The sequence below is a fragment of the Muntiacus reevesi genome, chromosome 4 (genome assembly GCF_963930625.1).
Source record: "Muntiacus reevesi chromosome 4, mMunRee1.1, whole genome shotgun sequence".
In the NCBI taxonomy this organism is placed as follows: domain Eukaryota; kingdom Metazoa; phylum Chordata; class Mammalia; order Artiodactyla; family Cervidae; genus Muntiacus; species Muntiacus reevesi.
The window spans coordinates 169,723,181-169,747,723 of NC_089252.1; the positions used below are offsets into that span (position 1 = coordinate 169,723,181).

Consider the following 24,543-nt stretch of genomic DNA (forward strand, 5'->3'; position numbering starts at 1 on the left):
ATTTGGATTTTATTTATTATGAATAGGGTCAAGTGTACGTTCATACATTTGAAAAGCCATTTTTATTTTTTCCCTGCACTGCCTAATCACAATTTGTGCCCATTTGGGGGTGACTGATAATTTTTTCTTGTTGATATTTTATAGCTCTTAAGAAAAATAGACCTTTATCTGTCTTACATGTTGCACATATTTTTTCACAGTTTGCCATTTCTCAAGTTTGCTTATAGAAATTTCTTACCTCAAGCTTAATATTTCCTTTTATATCTTAGAAATCTCTTCCCCACTCCAAGATTAAAAAAAAAACTCCATGAATTATTTTACTACTCTTTGTGGTTACATTTTTAATAATAAAATATTTGATACATCTGGAATTTACTTTGGTGTAGAGGGTGAGAATCTCACTTTCCCTCCAGCTGATTAGTCATTTCTTTGTGCACAGTTCATCCAATAACCCATCCTTCCCTCTCCCCTGCCCCCACATTTTCATTATGTTTTACATTTCTTATTATATATTTTTTCCCTATTAAATTGTGACATCTTTTATTAGAATCATGGAACCAGAGGAACCATGGAACCACTTAGGGCAGCATGAAGAATCCAGCAACAGCTAAGGGAGTACAGGTCTGCGGCTTGCACGCGTCAGTACCACCAATCCAGGCACAGTCTGGGGTTTCTTCCCTTCTGCAAGTCTGCAACAAGGAGCAGTCAGAAGCAGCAGGCCCTTGAATCACCGAGTGTTTGTTACATCGTTGAGTATCGTTAGATAACTGGGGTATGCGGGGGCTGGAGGGCGCGGGAGGCGAGGCTGGGAGGCAGGCTGTCAACTTGTCTTTGTTAGCTAGGCGGTCTTTATTTCCCAGCCTCGTCTGGGTTCCTTCCTCTCACCCTAAGTATCCACATCTTCCTTGAAATGGGGCTACAGGGCGTCCCCACCCCATCGCTTCCCAAAGCCTTGTCGCCTGGCCTGGCCTACAGTCCCGATGGAAAGACGGCTCCGAACGAACAGGAACAGTGACTGGGATCGCGGTGCGGCGGGGGCGACGCCGGGGTTCGGAGGCCACGGGCTGGCGGGGAGCGAGGGGGCGTGCAGAGAAGGCCCTCCGCGCGGCGCTGGCTTCGCGCCCCGCAGTGCCCTCCGCGCCCAGCAGAAGGCGCCCCGGCGCCCTCATTCTCGGCGTGTGGCCCGACGCTCCGCCGCAGCCGGCATCCGAGCCGAGCCGCCGCGATCGGGAAAGCCGGGCGGCGGCCCGGGCTCTCCCGGCCGGGACAGGGTCCCAGGGAACCCCGGCTTTGTCTCTGGGATTGGGGTGCGGCGGTTTCTCGACTCCGATCCCCGCACGCCGCAGGAACCACCCCAGCGCGGCGGTCTACAAAGCCCGGGGAGTCCAAAGGCGGGAGGGGGCGCGCGCTCGGGAGGCAGGAGCCTCGCTCTCAGATTCTCGCCCGGTCCCCCATCAGGCCGCCTCCAGCCCCATGAGGACCCTCGGGCCGGGGCCGAGAGCCTGGCACAGCCCTGACCGAAATCTTGCGGCGGCCCTAGAGCGTTGAGACAGGTCAGTGCCGGGGCGGGACGCGGGGCTGAGCCGGCGGCGGGAGGAGGCGCGCGCTCCGGTCCACCCTGGCGCCCCGCGCGGCTTCGCCTGGCCACTCACGGGGTCACCTCCGCCGGGGCCACGCAGCAGCGCGGGCGTGATTCTGCATTTTTCACGACAGGCAAGGTGTGGCGCTGCCCTCTGCAGCCCACCCGGGCCAGGTGATGCTCGGACTGAGGGGGTGGGGGGTGCGTGGGCCGAGGGAGGCGGCGGGCTCCGGAGCATCGGCTATTCTAATAAAACGGTGCTTTTTCTACTTACGAGCCGCCGCGTCGAAACCGCTACCTCCAAAGCTCTCTTGCTTCATCGAGACCTCAGGCCTCGGGCGTGAAAGGAAGGCGAGATGTGGGAGGGCGAGAAGAAAGGAGGCTCGGAGACCCGAGGCCCGGGGAGTGAGGGGAGGGGAGGAGGGTACCCATTCGCTCTGCAGATCCTGGCGCGCGAGATGCGAGAAGCCCCAGCCGCGCCGGCTGGAGTCTGCGGAACCGCGGGGGCCCCGAGTCTCAACCCACGCTTTCGCTGACCACCTGCTCACCCTCCCACCCCTTCGCCCACCCAGGATGCGGCTGGGCCGCCGGGCCCTCTGTGCGGCCGTCCTGCTGCTCGCCTGCGCCTCGCTGGGGCTCCTGTACGCGAGCACCCGGGTCGCGCCGGGCCTCCGGGTACCTCTTGCGCTGTGGACGCCCCTACAGGGCAACCCCAGGCCAGAGCTGCTGGGTCTCGCCCCTGAGCCCAGATACGCACACATCCCGGTCAGGATCAAGGAGCAAGTGGTGGGGTGAGTGTGAGGAGCCGGGGCGGCAGCAGGCACTCGCTGGGGGGTAGTCTGGGAAGCTTCTGTTTCCTCTGCTGCTGGGCTCTGATGCCTGGGTTCCCCGGACCGGTGGTGTGTGGGGGGAGGGGGGTGAAGTGGGAGGTGGAGGGGGCTGCTGAGTCTTGTGCTTCGGGGGTGGGGAAGCGAGGGTTGCAATCCGGGGAGGGCCCTGACTGTCTGAGTCCTGGTCATTCCCTGTGAAAGGAGTCCAGCTGGGGTCCTGATGGTGTGGAGGCAACTCTGAAACCTTAGCATTTGGTCTGTTCTACATCTCTGTAAAATCCAGATGTAGAGGACGGGTCATCCCACGGGTGGTCCCTCCTCCGGGGGACTATTTGAAGAGCAGTGATTAAGGGGACAGATTTTGGATGAACAGGGTGGAACGGCCAAGGTGCCGTTGCCGTGTCAACCTTCCAGAGGGTGAGTGAGCTGTGTGGCTGGGCTCTGAGGACCCTTCCTCCCGGCTCCACAGGCTGCTGACTGCCAACAATTGCAGCTGTGAGTCCAGTGAGGGGAGCCTTCACCTCCCTTTCCAGCGGCAGGTCCAAGCCTTTGACTTCACCAAGGCCTTTGACCCTGAGGAGCTGAGCAGTGTGTCTGCCTCGAGGGAGCAGGAGTTCCAGGCCTTCCTTTCAAGGTACCCAGCGGAAAGGAGGGTGTCACTGCCTGTGGGGAGCCGTGGGGGGCTGGAGGGAGGGTGTGGTAGGAGGGAGGAGGCTCCCCTTGACTCCCCGTCTGCCCTCCCCCTCCTCCACTGCCAGGAGCCAGTCTGCTGCCGACCAGCTGCTCATAGCCCCTGCCAACTCCCCGCTTCAGTACCCCCTGCAGGGTGTGGAGGTCCAGCCCCTCAGGAGCATCTTGGTGCCAGGTGGGAGGAGAGTCCAAAGGGAGGAGCTAACCCACTGTGGGGGTGGCAGAGCCCAGGCTGGGAGAGGAAGAAGGAGGGGAGGTTGGAATGCCAGGTGGGGGTTCTAAGGAAGGGAAACTGGAGGTCAGGGAGGGCTCATGAGGTGGGAGATGGAGGTGGGGACAGAAGGGACTCTAGGATTGTGGGGAACTGCCGAAGACAGCTGGAGAGGTTTGGGGAGAAGGGTGTGTCTTGCTGACTGGCTGAAGTTAGATGGACAGGCAGGGCAGGCCACACAAGACCTACTGCTTTGATAGGAAGGAGTGAGAAATCCTTACCCTGGGCTATGCCCTGCAATGGGCCCTGCTGTGGCCTCAGCAGGAGGGCTGGGTGAGAAGTCCTGCCCTGTGTGAGGGGAAAGAGGCAGGAGAAAGGGAGGACTCCCAGGCTGTCTGTGACTCTGGTTCCTCCCCTTGCTTCCAGGCCTGGGCCTGCAGGCCACTTCTGGTCAGGAGGTATACCAGGTGAGAAGGAACAGGACGGTGGGGAGGCCAGGTGGGCATTCATCACGCAGGGAGGGCAACAAGGCTGCCAAAGCAGGGATGGAAGAAGCAGGGAGGCAAGAGGTGAGTCAGGGGCATCACCCTGCACTCGCCAATCCCCTCTCCCAGGTGAACCTGACTGCCTCCTTGGGCACCTGGGACGTGGCAGGGGAAGTAACCGGAGTGACTCTCACCGGAGAAGGGCAGCCAGATCTCAGCCTCGCCAGCCCAGGGCTGGACCAACTCAATCGGCAGCTGCAACTGGTCACTTACAGCAGCCGAAGCTACCAGGCGAACACGGCAGACACAGGTGCGAGGCCTGGGTGGACGTAGTAACAAGCTGGGCGGACACAGGAAGCCAGAACGGCAGGAGTGAGCAAATGGCAGAGGGTGTGGGAGACACTCGGGCAATGGCCAGAGCTGCCCAGACACACAATGGACATTTCAGCTGGGCCAGCAGGGCCAAGGAGGGAGAGAAGGGGCCTTTGTTCAACTGGGGCTGGAACAGGCCGGAGGGAAACCCGAGCCTTGGGTGTGTCCCCCCTTCAGGCCAACCATGGGGGCCCCAGGAAGTGACCTGACCCAGGGACTAGAGGATTCAAGCTCTATTCCCAGCCCACCACTTACTAGAGGGCAAAGAGCTTTCTCTCCCAGAGCCCCTAGTTCTCCTCTGGCAAAAGGGGTTTAACAGCCCTCCTGCTTCTCTCCAAGGCTTCTGTACCAATCCTACTCCCACTGGAGGGCCTTTGCACTTACTGTTCCCTCTGCCTAGAATACTCTTCCCCTAGATTTTTGCAAGGCTGGCGCCTTATCCCTTGGATCTCAGCTCAGACGGCTCCTCTTCACTCTCACAATACTTGTCTTATTTTCTATTCAATACTTATCTGTATCTGAATTTTCTTATTTACTTAACCTGGAACCAGACGGACTAGGTTCCTACCCCAGCTTGCTTGCCTAAGAGTTGGGTAATTATGGACAAGTTAATTCCTCTGTGCCTTCTTTTTCTGTAGTAGGAATCTACTTAATAGGGCTATTGTGAGGATTAAGTGAGTTCATATAGTTAAGGTAATTTTAAAAGTGCCTGGCACATAGTAAATGCTCAATAAAGGCTAGCTTTTAATGAAAACTTTTATCATCTTTCTCCCACCCATTAAAATGTAAGTTCCAGGGGGATAAGAACCTTGCATTCTTATCTAACAGGGCCTAGAAAAGTGCAACACAGGGCAGGCACCTAAACACTGACTTACTGAAAAGAGAATGTTATCCAAGCCACATCTCATGTCTTTTCTTCCCAGTCCGGTTCTCCACCGAGGGACACGAAGCTGCCTTCACCATCCGCATAAGACACCCACCCAACCCTCGGCTGTACCCACCTGGGTCTCAACCCCAGGGAGGTGAGACTGGTATGCTGAGGGGCATAGACCCAGCATGGCAGGAAGAAAGTTGGGAGCGGGTGGCCCTGGGAGGTGTCCTTCTCCTCACTCGCCACTCTGCTCGGCGCCCCCCTCTGCGCCTCCCTCCTAGCCCAGTACAACATCAGTGCCCTGGTCACCGTCGCCACCAAGACCTTCCTTCGTTACAATCGGTTACGGGCACTCATCGCCAGCATCCGCCGCTTCTACCCAACGGTCACAGTGGTGGTCGCCGACGACAGCGACAAGCCAGAGAGCATCAGAGGTCCCCACATCGAGCACTATCTCATGCCTTTCGGCAAGGTGCAGAGCCACAGGGCACCGGGAGGGGGCATGTCCGCAGTCCGCAGTCTCCAGGGTAGTGAATCCAGCAGAGGATTTCTGAGATCTAAGCTCCAGGGCAGCAGGAATCCTGCTGTCTTATTTGAGCTGCCTTCTTAGAATGGTGCTCAGCACCTAGTGGGGGCTCAATAAATAGCTGATGAATGAATGAATGAATGAACGCATGAATCAAATGCATTCCAAGGCTCTCCCCTAGAAGACCCACTCAGAGCCTCTGGCAGTGGGAAACTGCATTTTTTTAAACGTAGCTCCCGGCCATTCGTAAGCACTTGCAAAGTTTACAGAGGGGCACAGACTGTTGAGGGCCTTCCCAGGGGGCTCACTGGTAAAGCATCCGCGCGCAGGAGATGCAGGTTGGATCCTTGGGTAGGGAAGATCCCCTGGAGGAGGAAATGACAACCCACTCTAGGGTTCTTGCCTGGGAAATCTCATGGACAGAGGAGCCTGGCGAGCTACAGTCCATGGGGTCGCAGAGTCGGTGGCAGCACACACGCACAGAGGCTGTTGAGAGGGGTCAGGAGTGAGGAGGAGAGGTGGCAGAGGGCTGCGTGCTCTCTCGACAGCATCGCCAACCGTGCTGACCCTTCCCCAGGGCTGGTTCGCAGGCCGGAACCTGGCCATATCCCAAGTGACCACCAAGTACGTGCTGTGGGTGGACGATGACTTCGTCTTCACGGCGCGGACGCGACTCGAGAGGCTTGTGGACGTGTTGGAGCGGACGCCGCTGGACCTGGTAGCGGAGGGCCCGCGGGATGGAGGGTGGGAGGAGGGCTTCCGGCAGGCTCAGGCCGAGGCCGGAGGCCGCGAGCAGCCAGCCCCGGGACGGAAGCAGGGCCTGGGCCACCGTCTGGGCCCGGCGGGGTGGGGCGGGAGGGACCCAGCAGGGAAGCCCCCTGGAGGGGAGAGGGGGCCCAGACCTACCCCTCCCAGAGCGCGGCCGGCCTGCAGTCACCCTCCCGCCCCGGCAGGTCGGGGGCGCGGTGCGCGAGATCTCCGGCTTCGCCACCACCTACCGGCAGCTGCTGAGCGTGGAGCCCGGCGCGCCAGGCCGCGGGAACTGCCTCCGGCAGAAGCGCGGCTTCCACCACGAGCTCGTCGGCTTCCCGGGGTGCGTGGTCACCGACGGCGTGGTCAACTTCTTCCTGGCGCGCACTGACAAGGTGCGCGAGGTCGGCTTTGACCCGCGCCTCAGCCGCGTGGCGCACCTGGGTGAGTGGCGCCCCCTCCCGGCCGGGCAGGGACCCTTCGGGGCTCGGGCCCAGGGACCGCGACCACCCCGCGGCGGCCACAGCTGCCACCGGGGTCCCTAGAGCAGTTCTACGAAGACTTACCAGGACCTGTGCCCCGGCCACAGAGACAGCTCCAAACATCCCAGCCCCAAACAGCATTTAAACCTCAGCGGCCAGACAGCCACTGGGTCGGCCTTGAGCTTCCCCAGCACTGGCACCTCGGCCTCTATCCTGCTCCCAACCGAACCTCCTGGTTCAGGCCACCCCGGAGCAGCCTAGTCGGCATTTATTGAATTTTGGCCGGGGAGGGGGGAGGGGGTGTTGCGGGAGGGAGGAAGGGAGGGAATCAATTTTCAAGGCACAAGGTAAGGATATTGACTCCCATTTTATACAAGACTCAGAAGGGTTGATTTACAGGCCCAAGGTCCTTAGAGATGGAGTCTTTGCATATGCACCCACCATATCCCAAACCTCAGTTCTCCTTCAGGGGCAGCGGTGCCTCTGTATCCTCAAGACCCTTCACTGTGTACTCCCTTTCCCTCTGCCCCCAGAATTCTTCCTGGATGGACTTGGTTCTCTTCAAGTGGGCTCCTGCTCAGACGTCGTTGTGGACCACGCATCCAAGTTGAAGTTGCCTTGGACCTCAAGGGATGCGAAGGCAGAGACTTACGCTCGGTACCGTTACCCGGGATCGCTGGACGAGACTCAGGTCGCCAAACATCGCCTGCTGTTCTTCAAACACCGGCTCCAGTGCATGACCTCAGAGTGATGGCCACTTGGGGCCTTTCGGCTGTCAGACTGGCCTGCCTCCTTGTCCCTGCCAGGAATTCCTAGCAAACCCCACTGGCCAGCGACCACTCTGCTGACTGTCCCCGTCTCCTTCAGAACTTGACCCCAAACAGGGGCTTGTCCTGGTGTCACTCCTTTCTGCAAGTGCCCAGGGGCATGCTGGAGCCATGACTGGTCCCACAGCCAGTGCCAAGTCCCCCCCCTTCCCCTAGGGCAGGAAGTGGGGGGCTGCTTTTCAAGTGCCAAAGAGCCCAAAGGGGGACTCTGAAAACCTAAAGCAGAAATGCTCTCCTCCATGTCCTTGGTACTGAGGGGCTGAGGAAGCCCCGTATAGTCCCAGGGCTGCGCCCCTCTCTCTGGGTCCAGGACTCTGCGCGGTGACTGCAGCCTCACCCCCATGGAGAGAAAGGAGTTGGAATGGGGGCTGGTGAACATCCCGGGGAAAGCCATTTCTAGTTGTGTCTTTGCAATGCTTTGGGAGTGGAGGAAGGGGCGCCAAGGGTCCATGTGCAGACACCCAGACTCATTTCAAGAACCCCAGGGGCTCTCAGCTTCATTTTATTAGTCACATGACGTCAGGGGACTCGGGGGCCGTGGCCCGCCTCACACATGTCTCGCTGGGGCCCTCCACACACCAGATGACCGGGTCAGACCCACACTGTGCACGTCTTTGGACCACTGAGCTCCTGGAACAGGGAAGGGACAAGTCAGAAGTAGCATCGGTGCTCCCCTCCCTCACCCACCATTTGGCAGGCCTCGCAGGGGCACCCTGCCTGCCTTGGAACTTCAGTTCCTCAGTTCTTCGCCCACAGCTGGGCCAGTCTCCCCAGGTTAGTGTTACAGTGACTAATCATCTCATCCTCATCCCTTTCCTTCATCTTCCTCCTGAGCCCCCTCGAACATCCCTCTGCCAGGCCTTAGTCACTGACTCACACCCCCCTCCCATAGGCCAGCCCTCCCAGCTTCCACTCCGCTGCTACCGCGGCCTCACCAGCCTCTCCAGGGCGTGCGCAGCTGCATCCTGGACACTCACAAACAGCTGTTCTGGGGTCACTCTGTCCAGGAGTCCTGCCTGGGTCAGCGTCCCCCGCACTGAGGCTGTGTGGAGAGGGGGTCAGGCCTCCGGTCCTGCGTCCACACCGCGTCCTCTTCCCTCCCCGCCAAGTGCCCGGTCACTGCCGTGTCTCCAGGCCCCTCCAGCCCGCACGTCTCACCGTTGCACTGAGCCAGGAGGAGGTGGATCCCAGCGTCTCGGCATCGACTGGCCAGCTGCGGGGGTGGGGGTGCGGGTGGGGGAGGGACTTAAGTCCTACATCAGAGGGTGTTCATGAAACCACAAGGGGGCTTCCTCCTGAGCCTACCCTCTCGCTCACCTGAACCACCTCTCTGGCCCCTGCAGCGTCTGCAAAGGTGACACCACTGCAGTCTAGGACCGCCACCCTGACAGGCTCGGCAGCTAGGATGGGAGACGGCGGGAGCACTCAGATGCCTCCGTGGGTGGCACCAAATCTCCCTCCTTACCCTCCCACCTCACCTGCACCAGGTGGGCCGTCTGTCTTTGGAGCCCCCTGTGAGTAGAGAAGGGGAGTCACCACCTCTGAGCCATGAGCACAGACGTGCACCCAGTGAGCCCAAAGATCCCCCTTGGAACACCCACCTGCCTCCCAGCCCCAAAGAAGTCACACTTCCCTTTGACCAGGTCCCTCACCTTGCCTCCTTCTCCAAGCCCCAGATGCCAGTCCAGGATGCGACGAAACTGCCCCCGGGTCCCAAAGTAAAGCGGTGCTGGATAGCTCAGGATGCAGAGCCCCGGAACCTGGAGGAGCTAAGGGGTCAGCGGGTCAGTGAAACATCCAAGTCTAATCTTCCCCTCCTTCTTTGGCTGTAGCCCACCCACCTTGTGGCTCTCTCTGAGTGGCCTGTAGAGCTCTGTCCCCTCAGCCAGTCCAAGTGCCAGGCACTGTACCCTGGGCAGGAAGCGGGGGTCAGACTCCCAGCCTGATCTGGCTGGAGAGTCAGCCCAAGCACTGTCTTCTCTCCCCTCCTCTCATCTTGGCGCCCCTCATCTCTGCTCCCACCTCTGGGTGCGGCAGACCACAGTCATCAGAGAGAAGAGCACGCCGACAGCCAGGCCCAGGTCCACACTCAGAGTCACGACAGCCACCCACGTGACCGCCCACACAGCCTGCAGGACACGCGTGGGAGTGAAATGCCCGGCCCCCACTGCTAGGGCAGGAGGGCCAGGGGCAGTGACTGCCGGGGCAAATGATGCGGAGGGAGGGCCCGGGAGGAAGAAGGAACGACAGGAGGAAGGGGCGAGGCTGGCCTAATAGGGGGGGCACAGCAAGTGTAAGGACCTCACGCCTGGAGCCACCTGGGGGGTTACAAACACTCAGGCCTGAAGCGGTTCCGGCTTTACCCTTCACCTTGTCTCTGAGTAAAGGCATTAGGAGGTATAGAAGTCGAAGGTGGGTAGGCCGCAGGACTCAGGACTGGGACACTGAACTCTGATCGAGGGCAGAGGCCGGGGACGCTAGGAAGGTGGGAGGGGGCATCTGAGAGCCACGCTGCCATTTCTCACAAAGTCCACGCGGCTGGTGCGCCACAGCTGAGGGAGTTCTCGCATCTGGAAGAACATCTGGCGCATGCTGGAGATGTTGATGCAGGCCAAGACAGCCTTGGGGCAGAGGAGGCAGGCTGACCACCCCCATGTGTGGGGAGGGGGCCACCCTCCCGGCCATCCCTCCGCCTGCTCTGCCGCTTACCTTGGGCAGGTAGTAGAAGAGGGGCCCCAGCCACAGCAGCACGGACAGCACGACCAGGCAGGAGAAGAGGCCCGCCAGCTGGAGGGAGCGGGACAGGAGCAGACGGGAGGGAACCTCGCCCACTGCTCGTGAGATGGCCTCCTGCCTCTGTGTCAGCCTTCATGAAAGTCTCCCTCCTCCCCAAACCCCCTTCCACGCTGCTGTTCCTCTCTCCTTAACCCCTGCTTTTTCCCCCTCACCCAATTAAACACCTGTCATTTGTTGGTTTCCCCCAAGATACAGTTCAACATCCCTATTTTTGTAGCCTACCTCCATTTTATTATTATTTTTTTTAGTCCTCTGAGGCATTTTATTTGTATGTATTACATCCCTAGAAAAAGAATCCATGGATTTTCCCTCCTGTATGTTTTCGTCTTGCTTCTTCATGGCCCCTGATGTCAGCTGAGGTTGTCGGTACAGTGAAACCAAACTGACGGGACGGGAGCAGGTTATTCTGCCATTTTTCTAGATCTTTGAGTTCTACATCAAATCTGGGGCTGATCACTCCACACTTAGCCCGCCTGTGAGGTTCACAACAATTTTCCCAGCCCTGTGATCATCAATGACTTCAAATTCGCCAGTGTAACCATGCTTCATCATCACTGTTCGGACGGAACCTGACAGTGACTTTGGAGCTCGGCCTAATAAGGACCTGGCGCTTGCCTCTGTTTTCGGCGTCGTTGATTCTCTTGAGAACATCAGCCAGGACATTCATGTGTACCATTCTGGTGGCACGGAAAGATGGTGGAAAGAGCCCTACCTCCATTTTAAAAGCCCACTGTTGGATGACCCTAAAAAGCAGGCTAACCACATGCTTAGGACACCAACAAATACAGGAAACCAAAAATATTATGGAGAGACTTTAATATGTGACATTTCTTTGAAAAAGGATATGTCCTCACAAGGAAAGAGTCCAGAATTTTGTTTCTTAAATTTATTTTCCAGATTAGTATTGTCCTTATCTTGAACTACATATAGGACACCATGCCCTTTCTCAGTGCTTAGAATCTACAGAGGTCTTAACGAACCTTTCTTCCCTAGGTTCTTCCCAGATGACCCCATCTCCGCACTCACCTTCCCTCACAGATTCCCATCGTCCTCTACAGGACTGCCACCTGGTATCTTCCAATCTTCCGCCTGTTCCACCGCCACCCAACATGGATGTCCCTCCCCGCTTCTCCTCACCCAAGAACATGGCTCTTACCTGGGTGTTCCCACCAGCATCCACTAGGAGGCTGGTCGTGGCCAAGGTGGCAGAGTTGGGAAAGCAAGAGAAGAGGGAGGAGACGAGGTTGGAGACCCCGTGAGCCAGGAGCTCCTAGAAGGATGCAGTGAGATGAAGAGGAGAGCTACGAAGGCATGGCTAGAGGGGGAGTCACGTGCGGGGGCTGTCCGTCTCCCGAACGAGCCCGGCACCCTCACTAGTCACACCTGGTTGGAGTCAACGGTGTAGCCGTACTTGTCGGCATAGATGGAGGCCAGGGAGGCGGACACCGCAAAGGTGACCAGCGCCATGGGCAGCGAGTCGGCCAGAAGCCTGGGCAGCTCGGCCAGGCTGGGGAGGAGAGGTTGGGGAAATCTGGAGAAAGAGAGGAATCTGTGGTGAGGGTGGGTTGGGAATAATAAGGATATGAGGAAGAGAGAGGAAATAGTGCAGGACAGAGCAGGAGGGGGCGTTGAGTGGGAGAGTTGTGAGAAAAGAAAACAAGCGCTTTTCCCCTCTCTCTTACCCTCCGGGCAGCAACCCAACTATCTGGACATTGTATCTTGTGTCCAGGGAAGAGGTGAAGCAGAGCACAGAGGCCAGAAGCACCTGGGAAAAGAGCAAATTGGAGTGTGGGTGGAGATGGGCCCCAGCAGAGGCTAGAAGGGACTCAACCTGAGAGGCCTGTAACTCAGGATTCGGGGTTGCAGGAGGCCAGCACGGAGGGAGCTGGGGTGTGTTTGGGATGGGTGCCTGACAATGGTTAGGACTCTGTTCTCTAAGGAGTCGGTTCAGTCCCTGGAGTCGGGGAACTGAGATCCTGCAAGCCATGCAGCAGTTAAAAAAAAAAAAAAAGAATGAAGGAAAGAGAAATGATGTGTGCCTGGAACTAGGGAGAGAGATGGGCCAGAGGAAGTGAGAGGGGACTGCTGTGAGGGATGGTGGATATCGAGAGGTACAACCGAGCCATTCTAAGCAGGGAAGCTGGGTTACCTCTAGGGATGCATGGGGCATCTGTGCGGTATGTGTGGGATGCTGTTTGACTGAGGAGAGAGAGAAATGTAGGGGGACGGGAGGGGAGGGAGGTGAGCCTTGAGTTACGAAGGCCGGGTGAGAGGAGACAGAAGACGGGAGCGGAGGCGCTGTGGCCAGCGACACCGCAAGGCGGCGCTGTAAGGAGAAGGAGGGCTTCCTTAGAGGCTCACGAAAGGCGAGCCCGTGGTGGGGGATTCCCGAGGGCCACCGCGGTCTGAGAAGGCGCCTGGCAAAGCCCGCGGCTGAGCAGGACCGCGCTCCGCGAGGGCGCGGCCGCGGCCACCTCCTACAGCGCAAGCGGGGTCTGCGCGGTGCACGGGGCTGGCGCCCGGGGGCCGTCCTCACCATGGCGATTTCCCCCGGGATGGGGGTGGGGAGCCTGTCTCTGAATCTCACGTTCAGCTCCTTGACCGGCACGAGCAGCGCCAGGCTGAGCGCCGAGATGGTCAGCTCGGCGGGGCTGCTCCGGGGCAGCGCCGTCAGCACGGCGGCCAGCGTCTGTGGGCAGGGCAGCGAGCAGAGGGGCCTGGGGCCGGGGTCGACTGCCCGCAGTCCTGATGCCCAGACTGAGGCAGGCCTTCCCTCCTGGCTCCCAGTAGAGCTCGCACCTCCTCGGCGACCCCTACTGCCCGCCCCCCACCACCACCACCACACACTGGCCCCCCACTGGCCCTCCTTCCTTCCTTGGCGGGTTTCCCTCTTCCCGGGACCACTGGGAGCATCCTCGCTGCTCTCCCACCCCCACCTTGAAAAGAGCGAAGCAGCCAATCTGCCGCGGCAGGGGCACCCCCAGAAGGCTAGGCAGCTGGGACACCAGCACGTGCAGGGCGGCCCCGCTGGTCAGCGCTTTGACGACAGGCTCCGACAAGAAGGTGGCCAGCACGCCCAGCTGCAGCGCGAACATCCCCAGCTGCAGAGGAGAAGATGCCCGGATCGCCACGGGAGAAGAGCAGACCAGTCCCGGCATAGGCCCACCGGCTTCTCCGCGCACCTCTTCTGCCTAGACCGCCGCTGGACACTTGCCCCTCCCTCTCCCCTGGCCCCCAGCGTGGACTCCCCCCAGTCCTTCCCCCCACCCCACCCCACCCCACCCCACCCCACCCCGTCCTCCCTCACCATCAGGGCCCCGCTCCCGAAAGCCACTGCCGCAGCCGCACCAACCCGCTGAGCATCCAACTGTTCCCTCTCAATTCCGCTCAGGTTCCCCGAGAGGGGTTCGGGCACCAGCCGCTCCACGGCCGAGCCCGTCATGAGGCTGAGGACAGCGAAAGTTCCTAGGGCCAGGGGAGAAACGCACAGATCCCCAGATGTGCTGGCCCAGGCTCCGGGCACTCTGCCAAAAGGCTGCTGTCAGACCACCTCTCTTAGAAGGCTGGCTGCTCAGGTGAAGACTGCCAGGCCAAGAGCTGGGGCAGCAGCCGGATCCAGCGGGGAGCGGGGAAATCAGGACCGTGAGAAATTGCCCCCCAACTGCATCCCTGCCCCTCCTGCGGATGCTCTGCGGATGCTCCGCGGACTACGCCCTCCTCTGGGTGACAGTGCATCTCTTTTCCCCTCTTTCAAGTCATAGAGATGTTCTTTTAAACCAGATATCAAGGAGAGGAAAAGTCCGAGTAAACTCCCGCCTCTTTGCACCCCCCCCCAAACCCCCAACAGGCACTGCCTAGGTCAGAGGCTCAGGGCAGTCCAGCAGGGGATGGGGGAAAGGAAGGTGAGGGGCTGAAGAGGGGAGGAAGAGCGAGGGAGCTTCTAAGAAGCGAAGCCTCAACCCCCTGTCCATTTCACCCTACAGAGAGGGAAAGGAGTGCGTGGGTCACTCACCAGTAGACAGGTGTCTCCCAGTACCCAACAGGGTGTAGATGAGGACGGGAAAGAAAGAGGTGTAGAGTCCGATCACTGGGGGCACAGCGGTCAGGAGGGCGAAAGCCATGCCTGGGGGCGCGGTGGAAGGAGAGGTCTTTGGTGTGTGGGTGAGGGGCTGGGGGCCCACCCCCCAGGACGGCTCTTCCCCTCCCACACTCTTGGAGGCTGGCACAGGCAGCTACATCACACCACAGGAGGGAACTCAGGGGTTAACAGGCCTCGGTGGGTGGGAGGTCGTGGGGCGGTCAAGGTCAGAGATCCGTGTCTGCGGCATCCTGGGGGGGCAGGCGTTCAAGCTGAGAGGTCTCTCCAGTTCCCAGAGCCAGACCGTGGCCAAGACTTCGCGCAGGATTGCACAGATGAGGGGAGCTGGGGGTGGGGATCTGATGGCGCTCCACTGGCCTTACCCAGAACTCGGCCTCGGGTCCCTGTCGCCGAGCCCACCCGCTCCGCTCCCGGTTGCCAGGCCCTGTGCCCACCCGAAGCCCCCTAGAGCTTGGACCCCTGCCAGGCTGGTGTTGGGGCCGCTCACCCTGGGGCACGTGCACGATGCCCACGGTCAGTCCGGCCACCGCGTCCCCGAGCAGCCAGGCCCGCCAGCGGTAGTGGGGCAGCCAGCGCAGGGGGGGCAGCCGCGCCAGCAGCAGGCGCCACGCCCCCGGTCCGGAGCAGGCGCGGGCCCGCCGCCGCCACAGCCGGGACCAGCGCGGCTCCGCCAGCAGCTCGGGCTCCTGCTCTGCGTCTCCGAAGAGCTGCTGGAACCGGGTCTCGGTGAGAGGTTCCCTGAACTTGGCGCCCAGGGGGGACTTAAGGTCGGAGGCTTCTCCCGGACCTGGGCAGGTCCTGGCGCCCCGTAGCCCACTCATTTCGCCCTTGGCCACCTCCGCCTCCGCCCAGACTTAAATACCCCTGGGCCCGCCGGCCCCATGGCCCGCCTCCTTGGAGCAGAGTCCAATCCCGTCCCGGCGGGAGCCCTCTCTTGGGGACCTTCTACAGTCAGGAGACAGCTGCGCCTTGGGGAGGGGGCGTCTCTGTGTTAGGCGTTTCCCTCAGACATCCTTGGCCCGATCGCTGGCTCTGGAGCCTGCAGTGGAGGAACCAGAGAGAGAGGCCAGAAAACCAACACACCCAACACCCACTGCCGCTCCTAGGTCTTTGGACTCCCGCCTCTCACTCCGGTGGTTTCTTTCCGCATTAGCACCTGGGGCGCAGACAGATGCTGAGTCCTCTGGGGTTGCTGGTCAAGCTCAGGGCTGCGAAATGGCCCACGAGAAAGTTCAGCGGTGTTCCAACCTCCCTTTCTCCCCCCAGACCCTAATTCTCACGGGCAGAGCTTCGCCCCAGAAAGTGTAGGGGGCTCCATTGGCCTGAGCTGTCTCACAGACCACCTAGATGGGAAGACGCCACATGCATTGGATAGGGACCTCCCTATCCAATCCCTCCCTAGAGGGACCTCCCACCCCACACCTCTGCTGGGAGTGGCTGGGCCCAGATTCCCAATTCAGGGCCTCAGGGGGAAATACTGAACCGATAGCAAGTTTTGATTCTATGGTTCAGAAAGGCAAAAACACTGAAGCGCTATTTATTGCATTCCAGTGCTATTCACAAAGTAGGCAGTCAACAATACGTATGTGGTTAAATTAAGTACGAAAGGGTCACCCACCCACGTCATGTACCCCTGAGGTTCCTGAAGAGATACAAAGCTCCAGAATCCTGCCAGTTGCCCCATCCCCTCCTCCATTCACAAGAATTCTTAGCACCCCTCCCCATCACCCTCTGGTCGCTAGTCCCTGACCCCAAAGCCCTGGGTGTGGGGTACAGTGAGGGTGGGTCTCCCCTCTTCAATTCCTCCTATTGTTCCCCAGAAGTCTTATCTGGGCTGTACGTCCTGTCCCCCCCTTAGAGGTCCCTCCCCCCATTGTGGCCAGGGAGACCTCAGGCCCCAGGGAGGCTCCAGCTCCTCCTCAGCCTCCCGCCCCAGCGGTCTATTGTCTGCTGAGGAAGCTGAAGTACGCGTGACTGGGCCCAGGGGACGGATGGACACAGTGGACCCGGCGATGCCCAAGGACCCAGGAGGCCAGGGCACCTGGACGCGAGTCTCGGCACGTTCGGGTCTCTCTCCCGGGGGCTGTCCCTGAAGTTGGAGGGGTGAAGACCTCCACTCTTAGGTCTACGGCTTGAAGAAGAATCCCTTCCTGCTCAATATGGATATGCTTTGCGACCTCCCAGGCAGCAAAAATAAGGGGACCCAGAGCCAGAAGGGGCCAGAGTCTCCCAGCATCCTCTCCACCTCCCCATGTTCCCTCAGCTGAACATGGTGGCCTCAGAAAGGTACTGTGGGCATTCAGTGCTTTGGCATCTGGGTGTTGGGGGAACGGTGGGAAGTCAGCCCACAGCGGGCTTTCCCAGTGGCGTCTAGAACAGAGACCAGACAGGAGGGAAAGGGGCTGGGTAGAAGGGAGGATGCAAGCTTCTAGGGTTTTCCTGTAGCCCCAAGACCCGGACTGAGAGATGCTGCAGCTGCAAGTGAGGGACAGAGATAACTACATTTTTTTAATCTTACACCCTGCACCCTTCTCCTTTCACCAGACCCTGCCTCCAACGACTGATTTGAGGGGGCCATCTGATTGCTTCCACACTCCTTTACCCCAACTTCAGCTTCCCCTTCCCTCTGCTAAGACAGCAGCTTTAGTGATATAACAAAACCTTTATTCTCAGAAAACAGAAAAATCAAAAACAAAACCAGTCATTTCTATCTGGCCCTTGCCCCAGCCCTCCCACCCACCCACCCACATATCCTCCTTTTGGGGGGACCTGTGATGCATGCATAGGGGTGGGAGCTGAAGGAACCTGTGTTCCTCGGGCAGAAAGAAGTCTTTTTGAATCTAGGTACCCTCCTCCAAGTTGACACCACTCCCAGCCTTGCCCACCCTCCAGACACACCAAGAGGGAGGAATTCTGGAACGGTGCCGAAGGATTGCCCTGAAGTTCCTGGAGGAACAAAGTGGCTGAGTCAGCACCACCCCCGTGGCCTTCACCAGTTACAGCTCATCTTCATCCAGCTTGGCGAGTCTGGCTCGGCAGGGTGGGGTGTCCGGAACTGGTGGAACTGGAGGAGGGTCATGAGGAGCCTGGGGGGCGGCACTGGGAGCCTGAAAAGAGACTCAAGTCTGAGAATCAAAGAAGTTCAGGCATCCACCCTCACTCCTGTCTTGTCAGTGTAAGCCCCGAGTCACACCCTCTTGCCAGACATCTTAGATCATCTGAGACCATCAGCGTCTCCCAGGTTAAACTGGAGTGGGGGAGGGCAAGAGCTGGGAAGTAGGAAGGGGGAGACAAAAGGAAGGTGGTGGAAAAAAGAATGATATGGGGGTTTGGGGACCCAGAACCGAGAGGGAGGCCCTCCGCATTCTGCCCTTACAGCCAGGGAGCTTCATTCCTCATACCTGCGTGTCCGGGCGCAGGGGGGCTCTGGCCACCTCCCCTTGGGGCGACAGCAGCAGGGACGGGAGAGAGCCATTCATGGGTGTGTGTGTGCTGAGCTGGGCCCGGTCTCCAGGCCGAATTCTCCCGGGGCTCCCCACCCCAGGCCCTCCTGGCCGCCCCAGGCTGTTGGTCTGACTCTCCCGTCTCTGGTACTCGATGGGCGACTGCAGCGCTGGGGCAGAGAGGGCACAGAAGGAGGGTTACAGCAGAGACACGCCCTCGCCAGGGACTCTGCTCAGGCCGTGTTCTCCCGCCCTGCCCTCCCCGCCCAAGGACTGTCAGCCAAGGTAAGCTGCTTGGGGCTTTAGGGGGATTCCGAGTTACTCAGTCTTGAGTGAGTAGTGGAAAAGTGGAGGTGAGGGGAGAAGGCAGGGATCAGAGAATGCGCAGGGAGGGATTCGGGAGATCAAAGGGCCGAGAGAGGATGGGAAGGAGTGGGGCTGGGCTTCACCATTGAGAAAGTCCCGCTGGCTTTCCAGGATCTGAGCCACTTGCTTGATCCAGGCCTGACTGACCGCAGGGTCCGCAGCCTGCAGGACGTAGCGCTGGATCCCACCCTCTGGCCCTCTGGAGGTCAGTGCAAACCGGCAAGGGTCACCTTGGAGGTTTGCCTCCAGTCCCAGGCAGCTCACCTGGATTGGCAGAGAGGAGGCAGCCCCCAACATTCTTCAGCCCCTACTCTGGATCCTGCCCCCTCCAACAAATATCCAGAGCCAGACGTCCTCTCAGAGGCCTCCCTGACCCCAGGCAGACCCCTCCCCACCTTGATGCTGCTCTTGTACACATAACCAGGCTGCGCTCCACCTCGTACTCCTCCTCCCAGGGCCTCGCTGAAGATGACGATTTGCTCGAAGAGGAAGACACGCCTCTCTCGGCCCCGGGAAGAGAGCAGCCCCCCAGCCTCTGGCTCCGTGACCCAGAATGTGTCCTGGCCCAAGAGCTTTCCCTGAGCAGTCAGTTTGCCCTGAAACCAAAGGAGAGTGGCCTTTGAGAGAAACTAGAAGAGAAGAGGGGGCAACTCTCTGCTCCTCCCTCCTTCCCCTGACACTCTGACCAGCCAGCTCCTGTCAACCCCAGGAGAGGAAGACAACTCCCTTTAGGGACTCCCGAAGGCTCAGCCTGGGGCCAAGAACTCTGCTCCATCCCCGTACCTCAAACCCCCGAAGTCTCCCCAGGGTCATCATGTCATTGCAGCGCTTGGGGACGAAGCACATGACCTCCACCGCTTGCTGGGACCCAGGTAAAGAGAGGAGCGTTGTCAACGTTGGGAAAGAGGCCTCTTCAGACCTCTTCAACCAGCCTCCCCCTATAAACCAGATAGCGCTATAAAGGAACCCAGGAGACTAAGAAGATAGGTGTGGCTGGTGTGTCCTATGAGACATGGGAGCCCTCACCTCCAGCTCTTCAGTATCCATCCCAGCTCTCCTATAATACTTGAGAAAATCCTAAAACACAGAAAAGAAATTCTCAGGGAGGTCACGAGGACATCCTCAAGACCCCTCGCACCCTGCCCTGAGGACACAGGTGAGGGCCCCCAGGAAGTCCAGGGGGAGCCTTAGGAACCTGGGGAGATGAATGAAGAAAAGGTGGTCCCAACCTGCTGTGCCCCCCAGGAAACAGGGGGCCCTGACCTTGAGCAGCAGCTGGTATTTCATGATCCTCTGCACTGGTTTGATGAGGAGGTCGTTGAGCTGCAGGCGGTGCCCCAGCTGCTGCCGGAGCTCCTGGGGACAGGGACAGACGGGGTGGCTTTGCAGCCTGGAAAGCCCGCTGGTACTGACGATTCTGTCCCCCTTTCCCCAAAGTATCTCAGCCACTGACCTCAAAATAGCTGTCCCCAAATTCTGATACCACATGCTCTGATTTGGGCTTATTCTGACAGTACACCACGTACATATGCAACCGGCGCTCCTAAAAGGCAAATTTTAAGAAAGAGTCGAGGTACTGAGGCCTGATCCACTCCCAAGCCCCTCCCCTTCTGGACGCCACGCCCTCAAGCCTCACGTGTTTGATAAACAGCTGAGCCAGCCAATCAGGATCCTTCAGACAGCGCTGCAACTCCCGCAGGAAATAGCTGGAGGGGTAGCCGGGAAAAGGCAGGTCAAACACCCCATCCCAGGCAAGTTAGAGCTGTCTGCCCCGTGGTGTTCCCCAGGAAGTCTCTCCAAACATTCCTCAGGCCACGGCGGGCCCTTGGGGAGGACACAGAGGCCGCCAGACGGGTGCCCCTGCCCCTTGCTCTCAGGGGATCCATCACTTACTCTCGATGCCACTCATAAATCTGCTGGATGTTCCCAAACACAATCCTGTCGCGACCTCGAAGATTCTCGGGTACCCCCTGAGCAGCCATGGTGGCCATGTAGCCCTGCGGGAAGGTGGGAAGGGAGCAGGCGAGTGTGGGGCCCATCCCAGGGGGAACCTCAAAAAGTCCAGGAAGTCTGGGAGAGTGGGGAGGTGGGGCCGAGGAGCAGCGAAGCATCTCCTGACACAGCCCTGGGAAGAGGGGAAGGGCTGGGCCAGAGCTGGGAAGGGAAGAGGGAGCTACCTCCACAATCTGCCCCAAGTCGTCCACGTACATTTTCTCTGTCTCTACCAGTTCACTGAGGACATACCTGGGGAGAGAACAGGTTTAGCCACTTCCTCTCTCCTGGACTAGGAGCCCCTTCATTACCACGGCCAACCTCGGAGGAAATCCCAAGTCTCAAATCTAGAATGTGAGAGACAGTCCTCCGCAAGTTGTGTGATTGGAGGGGGAGGTCAGGGAGAGAGAGTGTGGACACTTACATACTCCTTTCCAGAGCCTTCTTCTTCTGCTCCTCTTCACTCTCAGGGGCTTGGGACAAAGTCTCCTCTTCAGGGGGCTGGAAGGAAGAACATCTCAGAGTAAGCAAAAGGATGACCCTTGGGTGAGGGAAGCCACCCCAGACTTATTTCTTCATGTACGCTTAGTCTCCGGGTCATGTCCAACTCTTTGCAACCCCATGGACCATAGCCCCCTGGGCGCCTCTGTCCATGGGGTTTTCCAGGCAAGAATACTGGAATGGGTTGCCATTTTCTTCCCCAGGAGATCCTCCCGGCCCGGGATCCAGCCCACAGCTCCTCTGTGTCTCCTGCATTGACAGGCAGATGCCTTATCACTGAGCTCTCTGGGAAGTCCTTGTTTCTTCATACCTGTGTCTTAGCCCTGGGGCCCCCCAACAAAGTGGTCAGCAGGTTCAGTTCTGGCAGCTCCTCTCCTGTGGCTAGGGCTGGTTCCAGCATCCAGTTCTAGGGGCCAAAGGTCAAGTCTCAAAGGTCAGGGACAGTAGCTGTGTCTCCCCGTGACCAGTGACGCCAGCCGCCCGCTCCCAGCGTTCCTCAGGGATGTCGTACATGCCTCTGTGGTGCCTGCTCACCTCACCCGGTCCGGCCCGGCCACTGTCTGCCTCCGTCTCCACACTGAGGCAGTGTGTGGGATGATCCAACCATCTCCTCAGGCCCCTGGCTGGCCGCGGGGGGCCCGGGGAACAGGGGCCAGAGCTGAGGCCAGAGCTGGGGCCAGAGGGGGCCGCCAGACCCGAGGCAGCCGAAGCCGAGATACTCCCCTCACTGCCAGCAATAGAGTAGGACTCTGATGGGGTGGGGTGGGGGTGGAGAAAGGGAATGACATGTTGCTTCGGCTCCAGATTCGGGGTCCCCAGGGAGCTCCCGGAAGCTCCATTCTGTGATGCTCGGCCCCTCTCCCCCAGGGCTCACTCTCTCGCCATCCTCACTTGACCCGGCCAGGAAGAAAATTTCACCAGGGCACCCTTGGGGGGAAGGACAGCAAACACCTGGCTCCCTATGCCCGGCACCCCCAGTTACGTGTGGGGGCTCCTTCATATCTGAGCATGGCAGTGGGGGCAGCCATCTGGGCACACTAGAGGCTGGGGGTGGCCATCTGCTCTCCTGTAACCCTCCCCCTTGCAATGGGTACAGACCATTCTCTGAGAAGGGGGGACAAAAAGAGCTCAGAGCCCATCTGCCACCCCCAGACCCCTCCTCCACCAGCTGCTGTAACCACTATAAAAAGGGAAGACTTCTGCAGCCCACCTCCCCAACACGAGCACAAACCCAACAGAGGGGGCAAGTGAGGAGAGCTCATCAGAGTTATCCTTGGCCTGGCTCAGGGACAGAGGAGCTGAGATTTGTCAAAGAGCCCCTGGTAGCCCCCTCATCCCTCATTCCTACACCCTCCCCCCCACCCCGTCCCTCTACAGATCTGAAGTAGATTTTCAGCAAAAGGATTTGAGGGTAGATGTGGTTCTAGGCCTAAGGGGATTATGAGTGGGTTCTTCTCCTGCTCAGTTGAGAGAAGTCCCTTGCCCCTTCCCCAATTTCCTTAAGTTGAACTGATAGAAATGAAGGCAGAGAAGAATCTTAGAGATCAGCTATTAAGGCACTCTCCTTGAAAAGACAGGTATAGTCTCCAGCCTCTAAATCCCTAGGGCCGGGACGAACGCAAGTCTTGAACCCCTCAGCCCGCCCCCGACTCAACACTGAGCCCTAGCGACCTTACACTCACCACGTCCCCCCCGAGCGAAGCAGCAGCCGCATTTTGCCAGCACTTTTCGGATCACATGGGGACAGGCACAGCGACCCTCCTTCTGCCCCCCCCGCATGGCGCCCGGGCGCCCCCGCACCTCCCACCCGGGTTGGCCATGCAGGGGGAATCACGGGGGGCGGGGACGGCGCAGGGTGCACACCCCCCCTCCCTCCTACCCCGCTCCAGGCTGGGGGAGGGGGGGAGGGAGGGAACAGAGAGCGGGGGTCCAGGGGTAGGCGGAAGTCTGGTCTGGAAGAGGGCTGGGGGCTCTGCAGAGAGGGCGGCGCGGGGCCCAGCCGCCGAACTGGGCGGGGAGGGTTTCCGGAGCCGGTGCGGGGCCCAGGGTGGTCCAGATGTCCAGCGGGGAGGGGAGGGATGGTGGAGGAAGCTGGGCCGGGATGCTGCAGCCGCTCCCGCTCCGTCTCCGGCCTCTCGGATTGGGGGTGGTTCTAGGCCCGGGCAGAGGAGGAGGCGGGGGCCGACTCCCCGAGTCACTGGCGCGGCGCGGGTCCCGGCGGAGCGGCGAGCGGAATAACAGGCCCCGCCGCCGGGCCGCCGCGGGGAGGGGCCTCCGCGGCCCAGCTCCGCCCTCTCCCTCCGGTTCCCCCTTCAGCCGAACCCCTCCTCCCCCAGGCACCACCACGTTCCCACTCCACGTCCCCGGCGCCTCCGCCCCTCCCCTCTAGCCGGGGCTCCCCAGCCCCCGGGTTCCCCCTCCCTCCCGTATCTCCGGCTCCGGCTGCGGAGCACTGGGGTGGGGCTTGAGCCCCGCGGCGGGGTCTGCCGGGATCGCCCCTCGGCCTCTGCAGCGGAGAAGGGCGCGGCGGATGGGGCCTTGGCCTGCATCCCGGGGGAAGATGTCCCGGGGTTGGGACTGTCCCAGGCCTTGCGGGAGGAGGGCGGGCGGGGGACAAGGTCCCCCCGTGGAGGGTGCGTGAATGGGGAGCTCTTTGCGGGGAACACAGCCCAGGTGCCGCCCTCTCGCCGGACCCTTCTTTCCTCCAGGCCCCGGGACTCCAGCTGAGGCTAATCACCAATTAAGGCGAAGTCCCGGAGGCTGGGCTGGCGAGGGGCCAGGGGTGGGGCGCGGGGACACTCCGCCAGCGGGGCTCGGGACCCGCTGGGGTGGAGGACTCACAGCCGACTGGAGGGCGAGAAGAAGCGTGGAGGTCTCAGCGTTTCTAGGAGTCTCATGCAAATTAGATGCGAACCTTTATGCTAATACGAGCAGCGTATTTTTTAATTCGCCACTTTGCGCAGGATGGCAAACTGGGCGCCACCCCACCCCCAGCTTCTTACCGAGCAGCGGAACCCAGGCGGGGACCTCACGGTCGCTCTCCCCTCTCTGATCCCCTTCCGTCCAGTTAGATTCTGGCTCGGTACCCCCCGGCCCTAGGGGGCTTCTCTTCGAGGGCTGCGGGGACAGAGCAGTCCTAAGGAACCCGCCCTCCACCTCCCGCTTCCCCGTCTGTCAAAACCCACTCTTTACAAAAGGGTCGCCGAGGCTAGGGTGGAGAGAGCAGTTAGTTCACCCAAAAACGTGCCTACGCTCCTCTTAGTGGAACTCTGAGTTCCTGCGACTACTCCGCAGAATTCTTGTCTGCGGGTATATTGAGCTGCGGGGTGCAGCCGTCTGGAGCCCGCTAAAGACCCCGACCCCACCTCGGTCCCCCTTCTTACCCCCTCCTGCCCGGGTAGGGCGCATGCGCGCAGCATGCCCCCCATGACCCCCAGTATCCGGTCCGTGCGGCCAGGGCCGGGGCGATCCGGGGGCTTCATGCTGGACCCCTACCCTCCTCCAAGTTGCAGAGCCGAGGGGGCACGGAAGCCGGGGGGCTCTGAGGCCTGCGTGCGTCCGGGGAGTTGCCGCCGCCGAATCCGCCCCCCTTCCCGGCTCCGCCCCCACTCCCACCCCAGCCAAACTTTTCTGAAGGGGTAGGGTTGTCGCTTTCTCCACCACCGGCGTTCGACAACAAACAAACCTCTCTTAATCCCAAGTCCTCCGTCGAAGCACGACCCA

General features: G+C 60.0%; 3 protein-coding genes across 12 annotated transcripts; 1 reads left to right on the plus strand and 2 right to left on the minus strand.

Annotated features, from left to right (window-relative positions):
• Positions 1-1,262: 1,262 nt before the first annotated feature.
• Positions 1,263-7,547, plus strand: B4GALNT1 (beta-1,4-N-acetyl-galactosaminyltransferase 1). Its single transcript, XM_065934771.1, has 11 exons — positions 1,263-1,553; positions 2,152-2,370; positions 2,879-3,043; positions 3,168-3,274; positions 3,737-3,777; positions 3,925-4,105; positions 5,091-5,198; positions 5,320-5,510; positions 6,142-6,282; positions 6,518-6,758; positions 7,330-7,547. The coding sequence occupies exons 2-11, from the start codon at positions 2,153-2,155 to the stop codon at positions 7,545-7,547; spliced, it is 1,611 nt and encodes a 536-aa protein (XP_065790843.1). The 5' UTR covers positions 1,263-1,553; position 2,152.
• On the minus strand, positions 7,221-15,724 carry LOC136167279 (solute carrier family 26 member 10-like). Of its 8 annotated transcripts, none has more exons than XM_065934764.1 (18): positions 15,006-15,723; positions 14,432-14,542; positions 13,727-13,884; positions 13,356-13,520; positions 12,956-13,108; positions 12,102-12,184; positions 11,803-11,950; positions 11,576-11,720; positions 10,333-10,410; positions 10,149-10,205; positions 9,646-9,752; positions 9,465-9,527; positions 9,276-9,392; positions 9,102-9,135; positions 8,941-9,023; positions 8,782-8,836; positions 8,559-8,665; positions 7,221-8,253 (listed from the first exon to the last, which is right to left on the minus strand). In XM_065934764.1, the coding sequence occupies exons 1-18, from the start codon at positions 15,337-15,339 to the stop codon at positions 8,215-8,217; spliced, it is 2,037 nt and encodes a 678-aa protein (XP_065790836.1). In that variant the 5' UTR covers positions 15,340-15,723; the 3' UTR covers positions 7,221-8,214. The 8 variants fall into 8 exon arrangements, with proteins under 8 accessions (XP_065790836.1, XP_065790834.1, XP_065790837.1 ...); XM_065934762.1 differs by having other exon boundaries at positions 10,149-10,244; positions 15,006-15,722; XM_065934765.1 differs by having other exon boundaries at positions 9,465-9,534; positions 11,576-11,689; positions 15,006-15,718.
• A 1,762-nt stretch (positions 15,725-17,486) lies between these two features.
• Positions 17,487-24,387, minus strand: ARHGEF25 (Rho guanine nucleotide exchange factor 25). Of its 3 annotated transcripts, none has more exons than XM_065934770.1 (16): positions 24,316-24,387; positions 23,823-23,937; positions 21,355-21,569; positions 21,131-21,226; positions 20,744-20,820; positions 20,505-20,571; positions 20,221-20,324; positions 19,964-20,033; positions 19,781-19,870; positions 19,591-19,683; positions 19,354-19,404; positions 19,111-19,188; positions 18,723-18,923; positions 18,411-18,591; positions 17,920-18,131; positions 17,487-17,625 (listed from the first exon to the last, which is right to left on the minus strand). In XM_065934770.1, exons 4-16 carry the CDS (start codon positions 21,218-21,220, stop codon positions 17,515-17,517), a joined length of 1,425 nt encoding a protein of 474 aa, XP_065790842.1. In that variant the 5' UTR covers positions 21,221-21,226; positions 21,355-21,569; positions 23,823-23,937; positions 24,316-24,387; the 3' UTR covers positions 17,487-17,514. The 3 variants fall into 3 exon arrangements, with proteins under 3 accessions (XP_065790842.1, XP_065790840.1, XP_065790841.1); XM_065934768.1 differs by having other exon boundaries at positions 24,204-24,386; XM_065934769.1 differs by lacking the exons at positions 23,823-23,937; positions 24,316-24,387 and adding an exon at positions 22,503-22,869.
• Between the last annotated feature and the right edge of the window lie 156 nt (positions 24,388-24,543).